The sequence below is a fragment of the Oncorhynchus mykiss genome, chromosome 12, assembly GCF_057628025.1.
Source record: "Oncorhynchus mykiss isolate SJ-2025 chromosome 12, ASM5762802v1, whole genome shotgun sequence".
Lineage (NCBI taxonomy): Eukaryota > Metazoa > Chordata > Actinopteri > Salmoniformes > Salmonidae > Oncorhynchus > Oncorhynchus mykiss.
The window spans coordinates 14,923,677-14,937,223 of record NC_143033.1 but is presented as its reverse complement, the minus strand read 5'-3'; the positions used below and the strand labels follow the sequence as shown (position 1 = coordinate 14,937,223).

The window sequence follows — 13,547 nt, the reverse complement described above, 5'->3', positions numbered from 1 at the left end:
GGGCGATTTGTCAAAAGGAGGGCGAGGGATGGCTTTGTATGCGTCGCGGAAGTTTGAGTAGCAATGATACAGAATTTTGCCAGCCCGGGTCGCACATTCGATATGCTGATAAAATTTAGGGAGCCTTGTTTTCAGATTAGCTTTGTCAAAATCCCCAGCTACAATAAATGCAGCCTCAGGATATGTGGTTTCCAGTTTACATAGAGTCCAATGAAGTTCTTTCATGACCGTTTCAGGACACTCCTACTCTCTCTTAATGTGATTGAAATAAAATCCTGATTGCCTACTTTTAACTACTCCGAATCCCACAGGATTGCTGGCCCACATACATTGTGTGTGCTTATTTTTGTGGGAATTAGTGGTTTGAAAGGTATTTATCCAATGCAAAACAACTCCCATGGGTCTTGGTGAGCAATGTTTTCGTGTCCCAAGATTTTGTGCACCTTGGAAAAACCACAGGCTGAGAATTCTGGTGGCAGCCCTTAAAAGGACATTCGGCTCTTTTCTGATAAATTTTAGTACAATTGAATGGTAGACGTGTGTGTGTTGTGTGTTTGCTTTTGCGTTTGTGTGTGTCTGTGTTTGTCAGCCAGTCTGTATTTCTTGGTGCGTGTTAATGCTTTGGCTACACCAGCCAATTCGTGGGTGTATCTGTGTCTAAACAGGATTAAGTACAAGTATACGGGTCCTAAATCAACATTTTCTTTCCGACAGCAGATATAAATAAGGCTCCGTACAGATTGATCTGAAATGAAACACCCAGCTCATCGTTTCCAGAGCCAGAGTCCCCAGAGAGGCAACAGGAAGCCCTTCCATCTGGTTCAGCTGCTGCTAGGGAGATGGGAGGACTGTTCAGCACTGGGAAGAGCCTACAACCTGTAGAGTGTGAATGACAGCCAATGTCACACTAGCCATAGCCTTATATTGATATACAGTACCAGTCAAAAGTTTGGACACACCTACTCATTCAAGGGTTTTTCTTTATTTAGACTATTTTCTACATTGTAGAATAATAGTGGAGACATCAAAACTATGAAATAACACAAATGGAATCATGTAGTAACCAAAAAAGTGCTAAATATATAAAAATATATTTTATATTTGAGATTCTTCAAAGTAGCCACCCTTTGCCTTGGTGACAGCTTTGCACACTCTTGGCATTCTCTCAACCAGCTTCATGAGGTAGTCACCTGGAATACTTATACAGTGTAGGTAGGGACAAAGTGATAAGGCAATGGGATAGATAATAAACAGTGACAGCAGCAGCGTATGTGTCAAAACAGTTATAGCAAAAAGGTGCAATGCATATAGTCCATGGTTAAGTATGTAGCAGTTGTCGCGTACTCTTACAGCAGTCTTGAGGCTAGAAGCTGTTTAGGGTCCTGTTGGTTCCAGACTTGGTTCAACTATGTCACAGATTACTAACGATGTTCTCCTTTTAACTGGAAAAAGTTTGTGTTATGATCTATTATGGGCATGAATCTGTGATTATGTTCATTTGAGAGAGTTTGTTAATAATGCATTAGCAATTTTATAGTGTTCACATCTCAAACGATTAATTGCAATGTTGTTTGGAGATTCTAGCTAATTCCCCCTAGTACAAGGCCCAAGGTTAGGATTTAATGTATAATTTATCCTGCTGGATCCTGCAGTGTGTGTGTGCGTGTGCGTGTGTGGCAGACCTCAGTCTCTCCATGCGTCTCTCTCTATCTCTCTCTGTTGGTCTTGTACAGTTAGCAGGCTTGTGTTTGAGTTGATCCCCCAAGGTGCCATTCAGTCGCTGACACTATCCAGCAGGGAAGTAATCCCTCACTAATACAGGAACAGCAGTCAGTGGATGTTTACCGTGGGTGGAGGATGATGCCTAAAAGAGGCTGAGATGTTAAAATACATTTGCCACATTGACAGTGAGCAGCATATATATTAACAAACCTTACTTCTCATCATACAATTCACAATTCACACTATTCCCTATATATTGCACTACTTTTGACCAGAGCCCTAAGTAAGTGCCCTAGTCAAAAGTAGTGTAGGAATGTAGGGAATAGGGATCCATTTGGGACACAACCATCATGTAGCCACTTTACAGCCTGATCTTATCAGTCCTGCTGCTGTCAGAGGGGAAATTACGTTCACTACAATATGCTGGATAGTCTGTCTGTGTGTGTGTGTGTGTCTGTGTGTGTGTGTGTGTGTGTGTGTGCACTGTAGTTAATGGTACAGTACAAAGACAGAGCTGTGTGTATTTTATGTAGTGCCTGTATCCAGGCTCAGCTGGGTCCTCTGCCCTCTCTGCTCTCATAACACCCATTAGACACTGATCAATTAAGACGGTCCCATTCACTCTACTAAGTTAACTTTGAACCAAATAAGCTAATTCACTTTTTGAGCAATTTCTTGAGGAGCCATGCGGTTTCCCTCTTTCTGGTATCCATTGGGTTGGGTTTCTTTTTTCTCCTCTCTTGTCCTCTCCCTCTCCTTTCTTCTCTCTTTCTCTACCTCCTCTTCTCAGAGGACCACAGCAGCAATATGTTTTTTAAAGGTCCAATACAGTCAAAAATGTGTGCTGTTATTGGCAGAGAGGTCTGGAACACAGACACCCTCTGGAAAATATTAACTGTCTTTATTATTGGTCTATTAAAAACTTCTTATGGCCAGGGGCAGTAATGAGTATCTTGGATGAATAAGGTGCCCAGAGTAAACTGCCTGCTACTCAGGCCCAGTTGCTAATATATGCATATCATTAGTAGATTTGGATAGAAAACACTCTGAAGTTTCTAAAACTGTTTGAATGATGTCTGTGAGTATAACAGAACTCATATGGCAGGCAAAAACCTAAGAAAAAATCCAACCAGGAAGTGGGAAATCTGAGGTTTGTAGTTTTTCAAGTCATTGCCTATCGAATATACAGTGTCTATGGGGTCATATTGCACTTCCCAAGGCTTCCACTAGTCCACTTCCACAAGTCTTTAGAACCTTGTTTGATGCTTCTACTGTGAAGGAGGGGGGAATGGGAGCTGAATGAGTCAGAGGTCTGCCAGAGTGGCATGAGCTGATCACGCATGCTCACGTGAGAGTTAGCTTGCATTCCATTGCATTTCTACAGACAAAGGAATTCTCCGGTTGGAACATTATTGAAGATTTATGATAAAAACATCCTAAAGATTGATTCTATACTTTGTTTGACATGTTTCTACGAACTGTAATATTACTTTTTCGCCTGGACTTGCCCGCACGTCGTGAGTTTGTATTGTGTACTAAACGCGCAAAAAAAAAAAAAGGTTTTTGGACATAAATGATGGACTTTATCGAACAAATCCAACATTTATTGTGGAACTGGGTCCTGGGAGTGCATTCTGATGAAGATCATCAAAGGTAAGTGAATATTTATAATGCTATTTCTGACTTTGTTGACATGGCGGATATCTGTATGGCTTGTTTTGTTGTCTGAGCGCTGTACTAAGATTATTGCAGATTATTGCTCTTTCGGTAAAGCTTTTTTGAAATCTGACACAGCGGTTGCATTAAGGAGAAGTTTATCTAAAGTTCCATGTTCCAATGTTTATTATGAGTATTTCTGTAAATTGATGTGGCTCTCTGCAAAATCACCAGATTTTTTGGAAGCAAAACATTATGGAACGTAAAAGTAAACTGAGATTTTTGGACATAAATATGAACTTTATCGAACAAAACATACATGTATTGTGATCAAAGGTTAGTGATTCATTTTATCTCTATTTCTGCTTTTTGTGACTCCTCTCTTATGCTGGAAAAATGGCTGTGTTTTTCTGTGACTAGGTGCAGACCTAACATAATAATTTGGTGTGCGTTTGTCGTAAAGCCTTTTTGAAATCGGACACTGTGGTGGGATTAACAACAAGTTTATCTTTAAAAATGGTGTAAAATACTTCTATGTTTGAGGAATTTTAATTATGAGATTTCTGTTGTTTTGAATTTGGCGCCCTGCACTTTCACTAGCTGTTGTTATATCGATCCCATTAGCAGGATCTAAGCCATATTAACGAATTAGGCGATAAATGAGTTAATAGACCAATAACAAAGACAGTTACATTTTTCCAGAGGGTGTCTGTGTTCCAAACCTCTCTGCCAATAACAGCTAGTTTTCAGTTTCCCCCTCCCCACTCAGAACACTCCCAGACAGTCCTAGCACAATTCTTGCTTGAGAAATGTATCTTTGCTAAGAAGCTATTTTTATTTTATTTTTTACTATTTTAATTGAAAACAATCACAGTATGGTACTTAATTATTACCCAGAAATAATTTGACGTTGAAATAAAAACATCTGAATTGGATCTCTAAACGTTATTGTGTTATTCTTGATGATTTCAAATACAGTGTATTCACGTGTAGCTGAAATTAGTTTTTTCATTGTCCACAAATCTAATGAATAAAATCTCTCCCTTTCCCACCTCACAGGGAGATCAACTTTAAGAACTTCACTTTGCTCCAGCTGAATGAGGAGTTCTCCCGGGGGCGTGGCCTGGATGTGGGTGCCAGGGCGTGGAAAGGAGGGAACGTTCTCCTTTTCTTCTGTGATGTCGACATCTACTTCACCGCTGACTTCCTCAACACCTGCCGACTCAACACTCAACCTGGTGAGTGAGGTTACTACACTTGACTGAACAAACCCACATCAGTGCTGTGTTCAGAGTGGGAGGCTCTAACAACATGTTCAACTTCAACTTTATTTAACATGGGTAATAAATACATCAGGAATCTTTTGATTTGTTTGATAACATTTGCATACCTTTCTTCCGTAGGTAAAAAGGTGTTCTATCCTGTTCTGTTCAGCCAGTACAACCCAACCCTGATTTACGGTAACCACGACGACATCCCTCCAGTGGAGCAGCAACTGGTAAGAAAGCTGTTTTCACTGATGTCCTCTAAATGACTCTTCGTAAAGGTTAAGAGATACCACATACATGGTACAACAGCATGTTTTCACTGATGTCCTCTAAATGACTCTTCGTAAAGGTTAAGAGATACCACATACATGGTCCAACAGCATGTTTTCACTGATGTCCTCTAAATGACTCTTCGTAAAGGTTAAGAGATACCACATACATGGTACAACAGCATGTTTTCACTGATGTCCTCTAAATGACTCTTCGTAAAGGTTAAGAGATACCACATACATGGTACAACAGCATGTTTTCACTGATGTCCTCTAAATGACTCTTCGTAAAGGTTAAGAGATACCACATACATGGTACAACAGCATGTTTTCACTGATGTCCTCTAAATGACTCTTCGTAAAGGTTAAGAGATACCACATACATGGTACAACAGCATGTTTTCACTGATGTCCTCTAAATTACTCTTCATAAAGGTTAAGAGATACCACATACATGGTACAACAGCATGTTTTCACTGATGTCCTCTAAATGACTCTTCGTAAAGGTTAAGAGATACCACATACATGGTCCAACAGCATGTTTTCACTGATGTTCTCTAAATGACTCTTCGTAAAGGTTAAGAGATACCACATACATGGTACAACAGCATGTTTTCACTGATGTCCTCTAAATGACTCTTCATAAAGGTTAAGAGATACCACATACATGGTACAACAGCATGTTTTCACTGATGTCCTCTAAATGACTCTTCATAAAGGTTAAGAGATACCACATACATGGTACAACAGCATGTTTTCACTGATGTCCTCTAAATGACTCTTCGTAAAGGTTAAGAGATACCACATACATGGTACAACAGCATGTTTTCACTGATGTCCTCTAAATGACTCTTCTTAAAGGTTAAGAGATACCACATACATGGTACAACAGCATGTTTTCACTGATGTCCTCTAAATTACTCTTCATAAAGGTTAAGAGATACCACATACATGGTACAACAGCATGTTTTCACTGATGTCCTCTAAATGACTCTTCGTAAAGGTTAAGAGATACCACATACATGGTCCAACAGCATGTTTTCACTGATGTCCTCTAAATTACTCTTCGTAAAGGTTAAGAGATACCACATACATGGTACAACAGCATGTTTTCACTGATGTCCTCTAAATTACTCTTCGTAAAGGTTAAGAGATACCACATACATGGTCCAACAGCATGTTTTCACTGATGTCCTCTAAATTACTCTTCGTAAAGGTTAAGAGATACCACATACATGGTCCAACAGCATGTTTTCACTGATGTCCTCTAAATGACTCTTCGTAAAGGTTAAGAGATACCACATACATGGTCCAACAGCATGTTTTCACTGATGTCCTCTAAATGACTCTTCGTAAAGGTTAAGAGATACCACATACATGGTACAACAGCATGTTTTCACTGATGTCCTCTAAATTACTCTTCGTAAAGGTTAAGAGATACCACATACATGGTACAACAGCATGTTTTCACTGATGTCCTCTAAATGACTCTTCGTAAAGGTTAAGAGATACCACATACATGGTACAACAGCATGTTTTCACTGATGTCCTCTAAATGACTCTTCGTAAAGGTTAAGAGATACCACATACATGGTCCAACAGCATGTTTTCACTGATGTCCTCTAAATGACTCTTCGTAAAGGTTAAGAGATACCACATACATGGTCCAACAGCATGTTTTCACTGATGTCCTCTAAATGACTCTTCGTAAAGGTTAAGAGATACCACATACATGGTACAACAGCATGTTTTCACTGATGTCCTCTAAATGACTCTTCGTAAAGGTTAAGAGATACCACATACATGGTACAACAGCATGTTTTCACTGATGTCCTCTAAATGACTCTTCATAAAGGTTAAGAGATACCACATACATGGTACAACAGCATGTTTTCACTGATGTCCTCTAAATGACTCTTCTTAAAGGTTAAGAGATACCACATACATGGTACAACAGCATGTTTTCTCACATTGCATTTGCCTGTGCTGTATTCCTCTGGTTTAATAGGTCATTAAAAAGGATACAGGATTCTGGAGAGACTTTGGCTTCGGAATGACATGCCAATACCGATCAGATTTCATCAACATAGGTAAAGACCATGTTAACTCATCGCTGGTCAATTATGCCTTCATATTAATGGTAATGCAAATTGTGCTAAGAGAAACATAAACAGTGCATTCGGAAAGTATTCAGATTCAGATTATGTTGTTACGTTACAGCCTTATTCTAAAATTGATTAAATTGTTTTTTTCCCCCTCATCAATCTACACACAATACCCCATAATGACAAATAAAAACAGGTTTTTAGAAGAAAAAAAAGAAAAAAAACTGAAATATCACATTTATATAAAGTATTCGGACCCTTTATTCAGTACTTTGTTGAGCACCTTTGGCAGCGATACAGCCTTGAGTCTTCTTGGGTATGATGTTACGAGCTTGGCACACCTGTATTTGGGGAGTTTCTCGCATTCTTCTCTGCAGATCCTCTCAAGCTTGTCAGGGAGCATTGCTGCACAGCTATTTTCAGGTCTCTCCAGATATGCTCGATCAGGTTCAAGTCCGTGCTCTGGCTGGGCCACTCAAGGACATTCAGACTTGTCCCGAAGCCACTCCTGCGTTGTCTTGGATGTCTGAATACTTCCATAAATAAGGTATTTCTGTTTTTTATTTTTATAAATTAGCAAAAAGTTCTCAACCTGTTTTCACTTTGTCATTATGGGGTATTGTGTGTAGATTGATGAGGAAAATGTTTTATTTAATCCATTTTAGAATAAGGCTGTAACGTAACAACGTGGGGAAAAAGGGAAGGGTTCTGAATACTTTCCGAATGCACTGTATATCCATTCATATCCAAACCACCAGCAATATCATTATGGATTCAGGTATATTGGCTCTCAGGACAGGTTATGCCTCAACACGATTTTCCACCTCAGTTGAGGCCATTAGATGAAATCAGAGGCTATAAACTATGGTGGGAATAAGGACCTTTTCTGTATCCGTGTCTGGCTGTCCCAAATGGCACCCTATTCCCTTTATAGTGCACTCTTATTTTTGTTACCAGGGCCCATAGGGAGAAGTAATGCACTATATAAGGAATAGTGTGTAATTTGGGACGCAGATACTGTCCAGAGACCTTCCTTATTCCCAACATAAATCATTGATATTACTGCGGTGGGAGACAGAGGTACAGCATCTGTCTGACCTTAGGCTCTCAGGAGAGAGATACATTATATCACTGTCCACCTCATGATCTAAAACTACCTATAATATATGTACGTAAAATAGTCCTTGCAACTCTTTGGCTGAGTGATTTCATATTAGATGTGAATAGTAATTAATAAATAATTGATCCATGTGTTGAGATTTTCACCCAAAGTAGAGAGAGAGAGAGAGAGAGAGAGAGAGAGAGAGAGAGAGAGAGGGTGGGGGGAAGATGGGAGGAATATAGACAATTTGCTTCTCCCAGTGAGATGAAGAGACAGAATGAGTTCAAACAGAGAGGACATTTTTAGGTCCCAGCATACAAACAATCGCTGATAATGGTTCTCAAAACTTGTCATTGCACATCTCACATTTACAAGAGCATTGCAGATTTTGTGCCGATAAAATCAAACCTATTTCAAAATATCAGGACGTCTGGGAAGGCTCAAAGACGGGATCAGTAGTCCTCAGATTGCGTTTCAGACCCGCTCACATTAAACAAGCGTTGGTAACAGCAGCACTGGGACAGCTAAATCAGATCAAAAATAGTGTACGCCAGGCTTTAGTTGTTTATTTTCTGTACATTTTATTTTTCTGATTACATAAACTAGATTTGATGTCTTTAGTGTCTGAAACTTTCAAATCAAATCCAATTTTATTTGTCACACCTCATCACTAAAACCAAGTGAAAAAAACAAATTGACACATTTTCATTTTCATCAAAACTATTTTATATCGATGCATTTGATTTTACGGTCTGCACATACGCAGTTTGGCGCTACACGACCATTAGACCCGACGACTTGTTTCTGCGCATGAGCTTAGCTAGCTAATGTCACCATGACATCGCCTAAAAGTGTGATCAGGGATTTCTATTGGACAAGCAGTTTCTGTCTATGGTTGAGCACTGAGCAGTCTGCAGTAAGAGAAAAAGGAAGAAAAACACACTCCTGCATAAATGAACAAAACATGTGTCACCTAGGGCATGAGGAGAATGTAGTCCAGATGGTTTGAAAGAACTGATGTCAGCATCTTAATTCCTCTGAAAGTCGTCTTAGACAGAGATACTCTATAATGACAAAATGGTCTTGTCTCCGCCCTAACAATGGGAGTCGTTGTCACAAACCTGGAAAGGCAGGCGGGAAGAGGTGAGATCAGATGGGAACATTCTAGCCAATGAGAGGGCAATTACGCATTAGAACAACGGACACAATTCCGAGATAAAATAGTTTTTCTCAAAGTTGCTGAGATGCCACGTGCATCCACTTATATCAGTACATTCGTAACAATCTAAACATTTCCTAACTTCTACTCGATCAAATAAGCCTCAGTTAGCAAATTAGAAATAAAAAAAGTTGTTGACCAAATCTGAACCTCTCTCATAGAACTCCATACAGAAAATCCTCACTTGGTCTGCTTATTGCTATTTTCTCACATGGACAGAGCCTCCCGCTTTACCTCTTCCTCTCTGAGTTAGGACATGTCCTGAGGTTCTATCCCAATAGCTCATCACTCCTCTGCGGTCATAAATCAAATCAAATCAAAGTTTATTTGTCACGTGCGCCGAATACAACAGGTGTAGTAGACCTTACAGTGAAATAGCAACAGACCCCAGACATTATGCATGTAGAACAGATCCTAACAAACCGGATGTGTTTCCATTAACATATTAATTTAACAAGCTGTCATCATGACAAAAACAGAACCCTGTCATCAGGATTTGACCTCTGACCCCTGTTTGACCTGATCAATCAATCAGGGGCATAGTTCAGTGGGAAACTGTTGTGCAATGTTGCAAATAGAAATGTAATGAAAAGAGCCGGCATGATTTATTTTACTACATTCTGCATTTAAGAGAGGCTTAATTGTATTTCCACATAACATATTTCTATATGAACGCTCCACAACGTCCTACTGACCGCACCCCTGATCTCCCTCCTCTGTTATATATGTGCAGTGAGTTGATGAGTTCATGTTGTCCCTCCTCCAGGTGGTTTCGACGTGGACATCAAAGGCTGGGGCGGCGAGGACGTGCACCTTTACAGGAAATACCTTCACAGCAACCTGCTGGTGGTGCGGTCCCCATCTAGGGGCCTCTTCCACCTGTGGCATGAGAAGCGCTGCGCGGACGAGCTGCCCCCGGAACAGTACAGGATGTGCATGCAGTCCAAGGCCATGAACGAGGCCTCGCACGGCCAGCTGGGCATGCTCTTCTTCCGACACGAGATCGAGGCACACCTGCACAAGCAGAAACCCCAGAGGCTAAACCCTGCCAAGAAGACATGATGAAGACATGATGAGGGAGTCACACAGGACTCTAGACTACAGGAGGAGGGCATGACAGTATGGCAGTCAGAGACAGTGAGGGGGAAACAACAACAGAACAGAGATCTATTGTTGTGAACTGATGACAACAATACTGACTCACTACAGAGGAAAAACACTCGATTTTATCCTCCGATGGCAAAATGGATATATAAAACACAGCTAAGGCACCTGTCGTATCTTGAAGATGGGAGAGCACTGTAAAAACAACAGTGAGAGTCAAAAGGAGCAGCAGAAAGACTTGACTGCTCCTCTGTATTTTGTTTAAAATCATGTGCCCCGTGTTGACTGACTGACAGCTGGTTTTGAGAATCATGATGTGGCATCTGCTGGTCTTTCTTGAAGGCTAGATAAAGAGTAGAACTAGATTTTTCTGTAGCCTATTAGAGACACCTTGTGGACTGGAAGAGAACAGCATGACTGAATGGAATGAGGATACTCTTTAATCTGAAGTCATGTCAGCTGGTTACGCGACTCTCCTCAGAACTGATGATCAATCAATACATTAAAACAGGCATTACTGAGGGTTATGTAGAGAGACAATGGCAACAATGGAGGTACATGGAAGCTATTAGATATTCATTATTTCTCAAGCTCCACAGAATCAATATACAGATGTACTAACCTAATTTGATCACTCCTTTGTTGCTGATAATTTTCCTGCACTGCAGCAAATGCATATGGGCTTTGTGAGTTACATAAATTCACAGAAAACCCCAACTCTAGCCTGTTTACACCTGGTGCTAACATGGGTCCTTTGTGCACAATCAGAATGTGGACAAAATCAGGACAAATTACGCAAGTTAGAACCAGGTATAAACGAGGTTAATACACGGTTATATTAACAGTATTGCACTTTTCATGTAGCCTACTTTTGGCCAGTTGATAGCCAAACCACCGATCAAGCAACATTGTGGACTGCTGCAGGATTATTTTGCTGTGACAACACAGATCAAATTAAGATCCTACATCTATAGTGTACTGCTTTTTCACGAGTTTAACTAATCCTACAAGTGCTTTTATGTGCTTTTTTATCATCAACAAACAAAAGAGTGTAGTTTGAAGGGTCAAAATAAATATAGAGAATTTTTTGGGCGGTATTATGGTGTGCTGTTTGAGCAGGCAGCTATGAGGGAGTCACGTTTGTCGTAAGAATATTCGGACCAAGGTGCAGCGTGATATGGTTTCCACATGTTTATTAACTGAAACACACAAAAACAATGAAGAATGAACGAAACGTGAAGACAATGGCGTGCTCACAGGCAACTACACATAAACAAGATCCCACAAACACAGGTGGGAAAAATAACTACTTAAATATGATCCCCAATTAGAGACAACGATTACCAGCTGCCTCTAATTGGGAATCATACAAAACACCAACATAGAAAAATAAACTAGAACACAACATGGACATAGGTATACTAGATCACCCCCTAGTCACGCCCTGACCTACTAAACCATAGAGAAACTATGGCACTCTATGGTCAGGGCGTGACAGAGGTATAGGGAACATGTTATGGTCCTGAGAGAAAATATGGATACAGTGTCCAACATATTTCTCAATGTTGTTGATTTGATTTTATTAGGATCTCTTTTAGTCCCCATTTGGACTAATCTTCCAAGAGTCCTTAACATTAAATTATATTAAGAGATAAAACAAAGACTATCTACAATAGTCAAATTGTTTTGTGTATGGTATAACTGGGCAAATAATATATTATAATAGATAGACTACACTTTGATTCCATAATTAAGTTATAAACGCAGTGTTAAAATGGTAGAACGGTCTTCACCCTCTATCAGAAGTTTTATTGTTAGAAAAAAATAAAAGTCTTGCTCCAAAAATTCTAATATATTATTTAACAATGTTGTTATCTGTACTGATAATATGCCTACTCTTCCTTAGAAGCTTAAATGACGATGGCTTGACACAAGTCTAAATGACCTAAAGGAAGTTTAGAGGTAGTAGAATGCTTCCATGTCTATAGAGCAGTATAAGCTAGGTATGGGCCAGTATAGGCAGTCCATCCACAGAGCAATATAGGCCAGGGGATGGGAAGGTTAAGAAAAGGCCAGTATGAAAGTGTAAATTAAGACAATCTGAAATGGTTAGAAATGTAAAGTTAGTGGCAAAGTGCCTCTGATATTTGAAAGTGACACCTGGCTTTTACGTTATCCAGGTGGATTTCTACTGAGAGTTTTTCTTAGAGATGTAACCTATCGATGGCTAAGCGCAGTATTATAGATGAACACATTTTCACAGGCTTGACATTCACAGCGAGTGACAAAGACTTTATGCCATTTCACTTATTTGTCTTAAATGTCAGCTCTCAACAGTTTGTGTTAACTGTATATTGAGGTGTTTGATTACATTCCCCATGAGTATTTAAATCCCATGACAGTAGTGGACTGTTTCACATGGAATAATTTATATTAACCTACATTTGTGTTGGATCACCAAAGCCTGTAAACAGAGTAAAGAAGACACACTTATTTTTGACATTTGTTTTATTGTTTCATGAAAGGATACTTCTTTCTGTTAATAATAAATATAACTTTCCTGATGATGTTCTTGATTGATTCTCAATGCATACCTTTTATTCTGTTTAAAGTTTTGTCTTCAGTTGAAATGCACTTTTATTCATTTTGAGACCATTGTAATTGTATAAAATAAGTTATTTTCTGGTGTGATGCTTCTTCCCAGATGTAATTTGACTCTTGCAAAAACTGCAGTAGTCTGGAATCTACTTTATTCTACTCTGTTCTAGACTGTACTCTTAGGAAAAAATTGTTATTTGGGGTTCTACGTACATAGAACGTTCAAAGCGTAAATTCTTGTTAATCTAACTGCATTGTCCGATTTACAATAAGCTTTACAGCGAAAGCATGCCATGCGATTGTTTGAGGATGGCGCCCCACATCAAAATATTTTGCCTGTTCAACCCACTATCAGGCTTCATAAAATCACAAATAGCGATTAAATATTCACTTACATTTTGAAATCTTCCTCTGATTTGAGATCCAAAAGGGTCCCAGCTACAACATGCATGGTTGTTTTGTTAGATAAAATCCTTCTTTATATCCCAAAAAGTCAGTTTAGTA

The 13,547-nt window shown here is 39.5% G+C and overlaps 1 protein-coding gene across 2 annotated transcripts in view; it reads left to right on the top strand.

Moving 5' to 3' along the window:
- LOC110537010 (chondroitin sulfate N-acetylgalactosaminyltransferase 1) overlaps positions 1 to 13,019 on the top strand; it is a 62,497-nt gene extending 49,478 nt beyond the window's left edge. Inside the window, exons 5-8 of one of the 2 annotated variants that reach the window (XM_021622710.3) lie at positions 4,438 to 4,616; positions 4,782 to 4,876; positions 6,924 to 7,005; positions 10,108 to 13,019. In XM_021622710.3, the coding sequence (XP_021478385.3) occupies positions 4,438 to 4,616; positions 4,782 to 4,876; positions 6,924 to 7,005; positions 10,108 to 10,403 (652 nt within the window). In that variant the 3' untranslated portion in view covers positions 10,404 to 13,019. The remainder of the gene's footprint in view (positions 1 to 4,437; positions 4,617 to 4,781; positions 4,877 to 6,923; positions 7,006 to 10,107) is intronic. The other variant, XM_090191463.1, reaches the window with a different exon arrangement.
- The last annotated feature ends 528 nt before the right edge of the window (positions 13,020 to 13,547 follow it).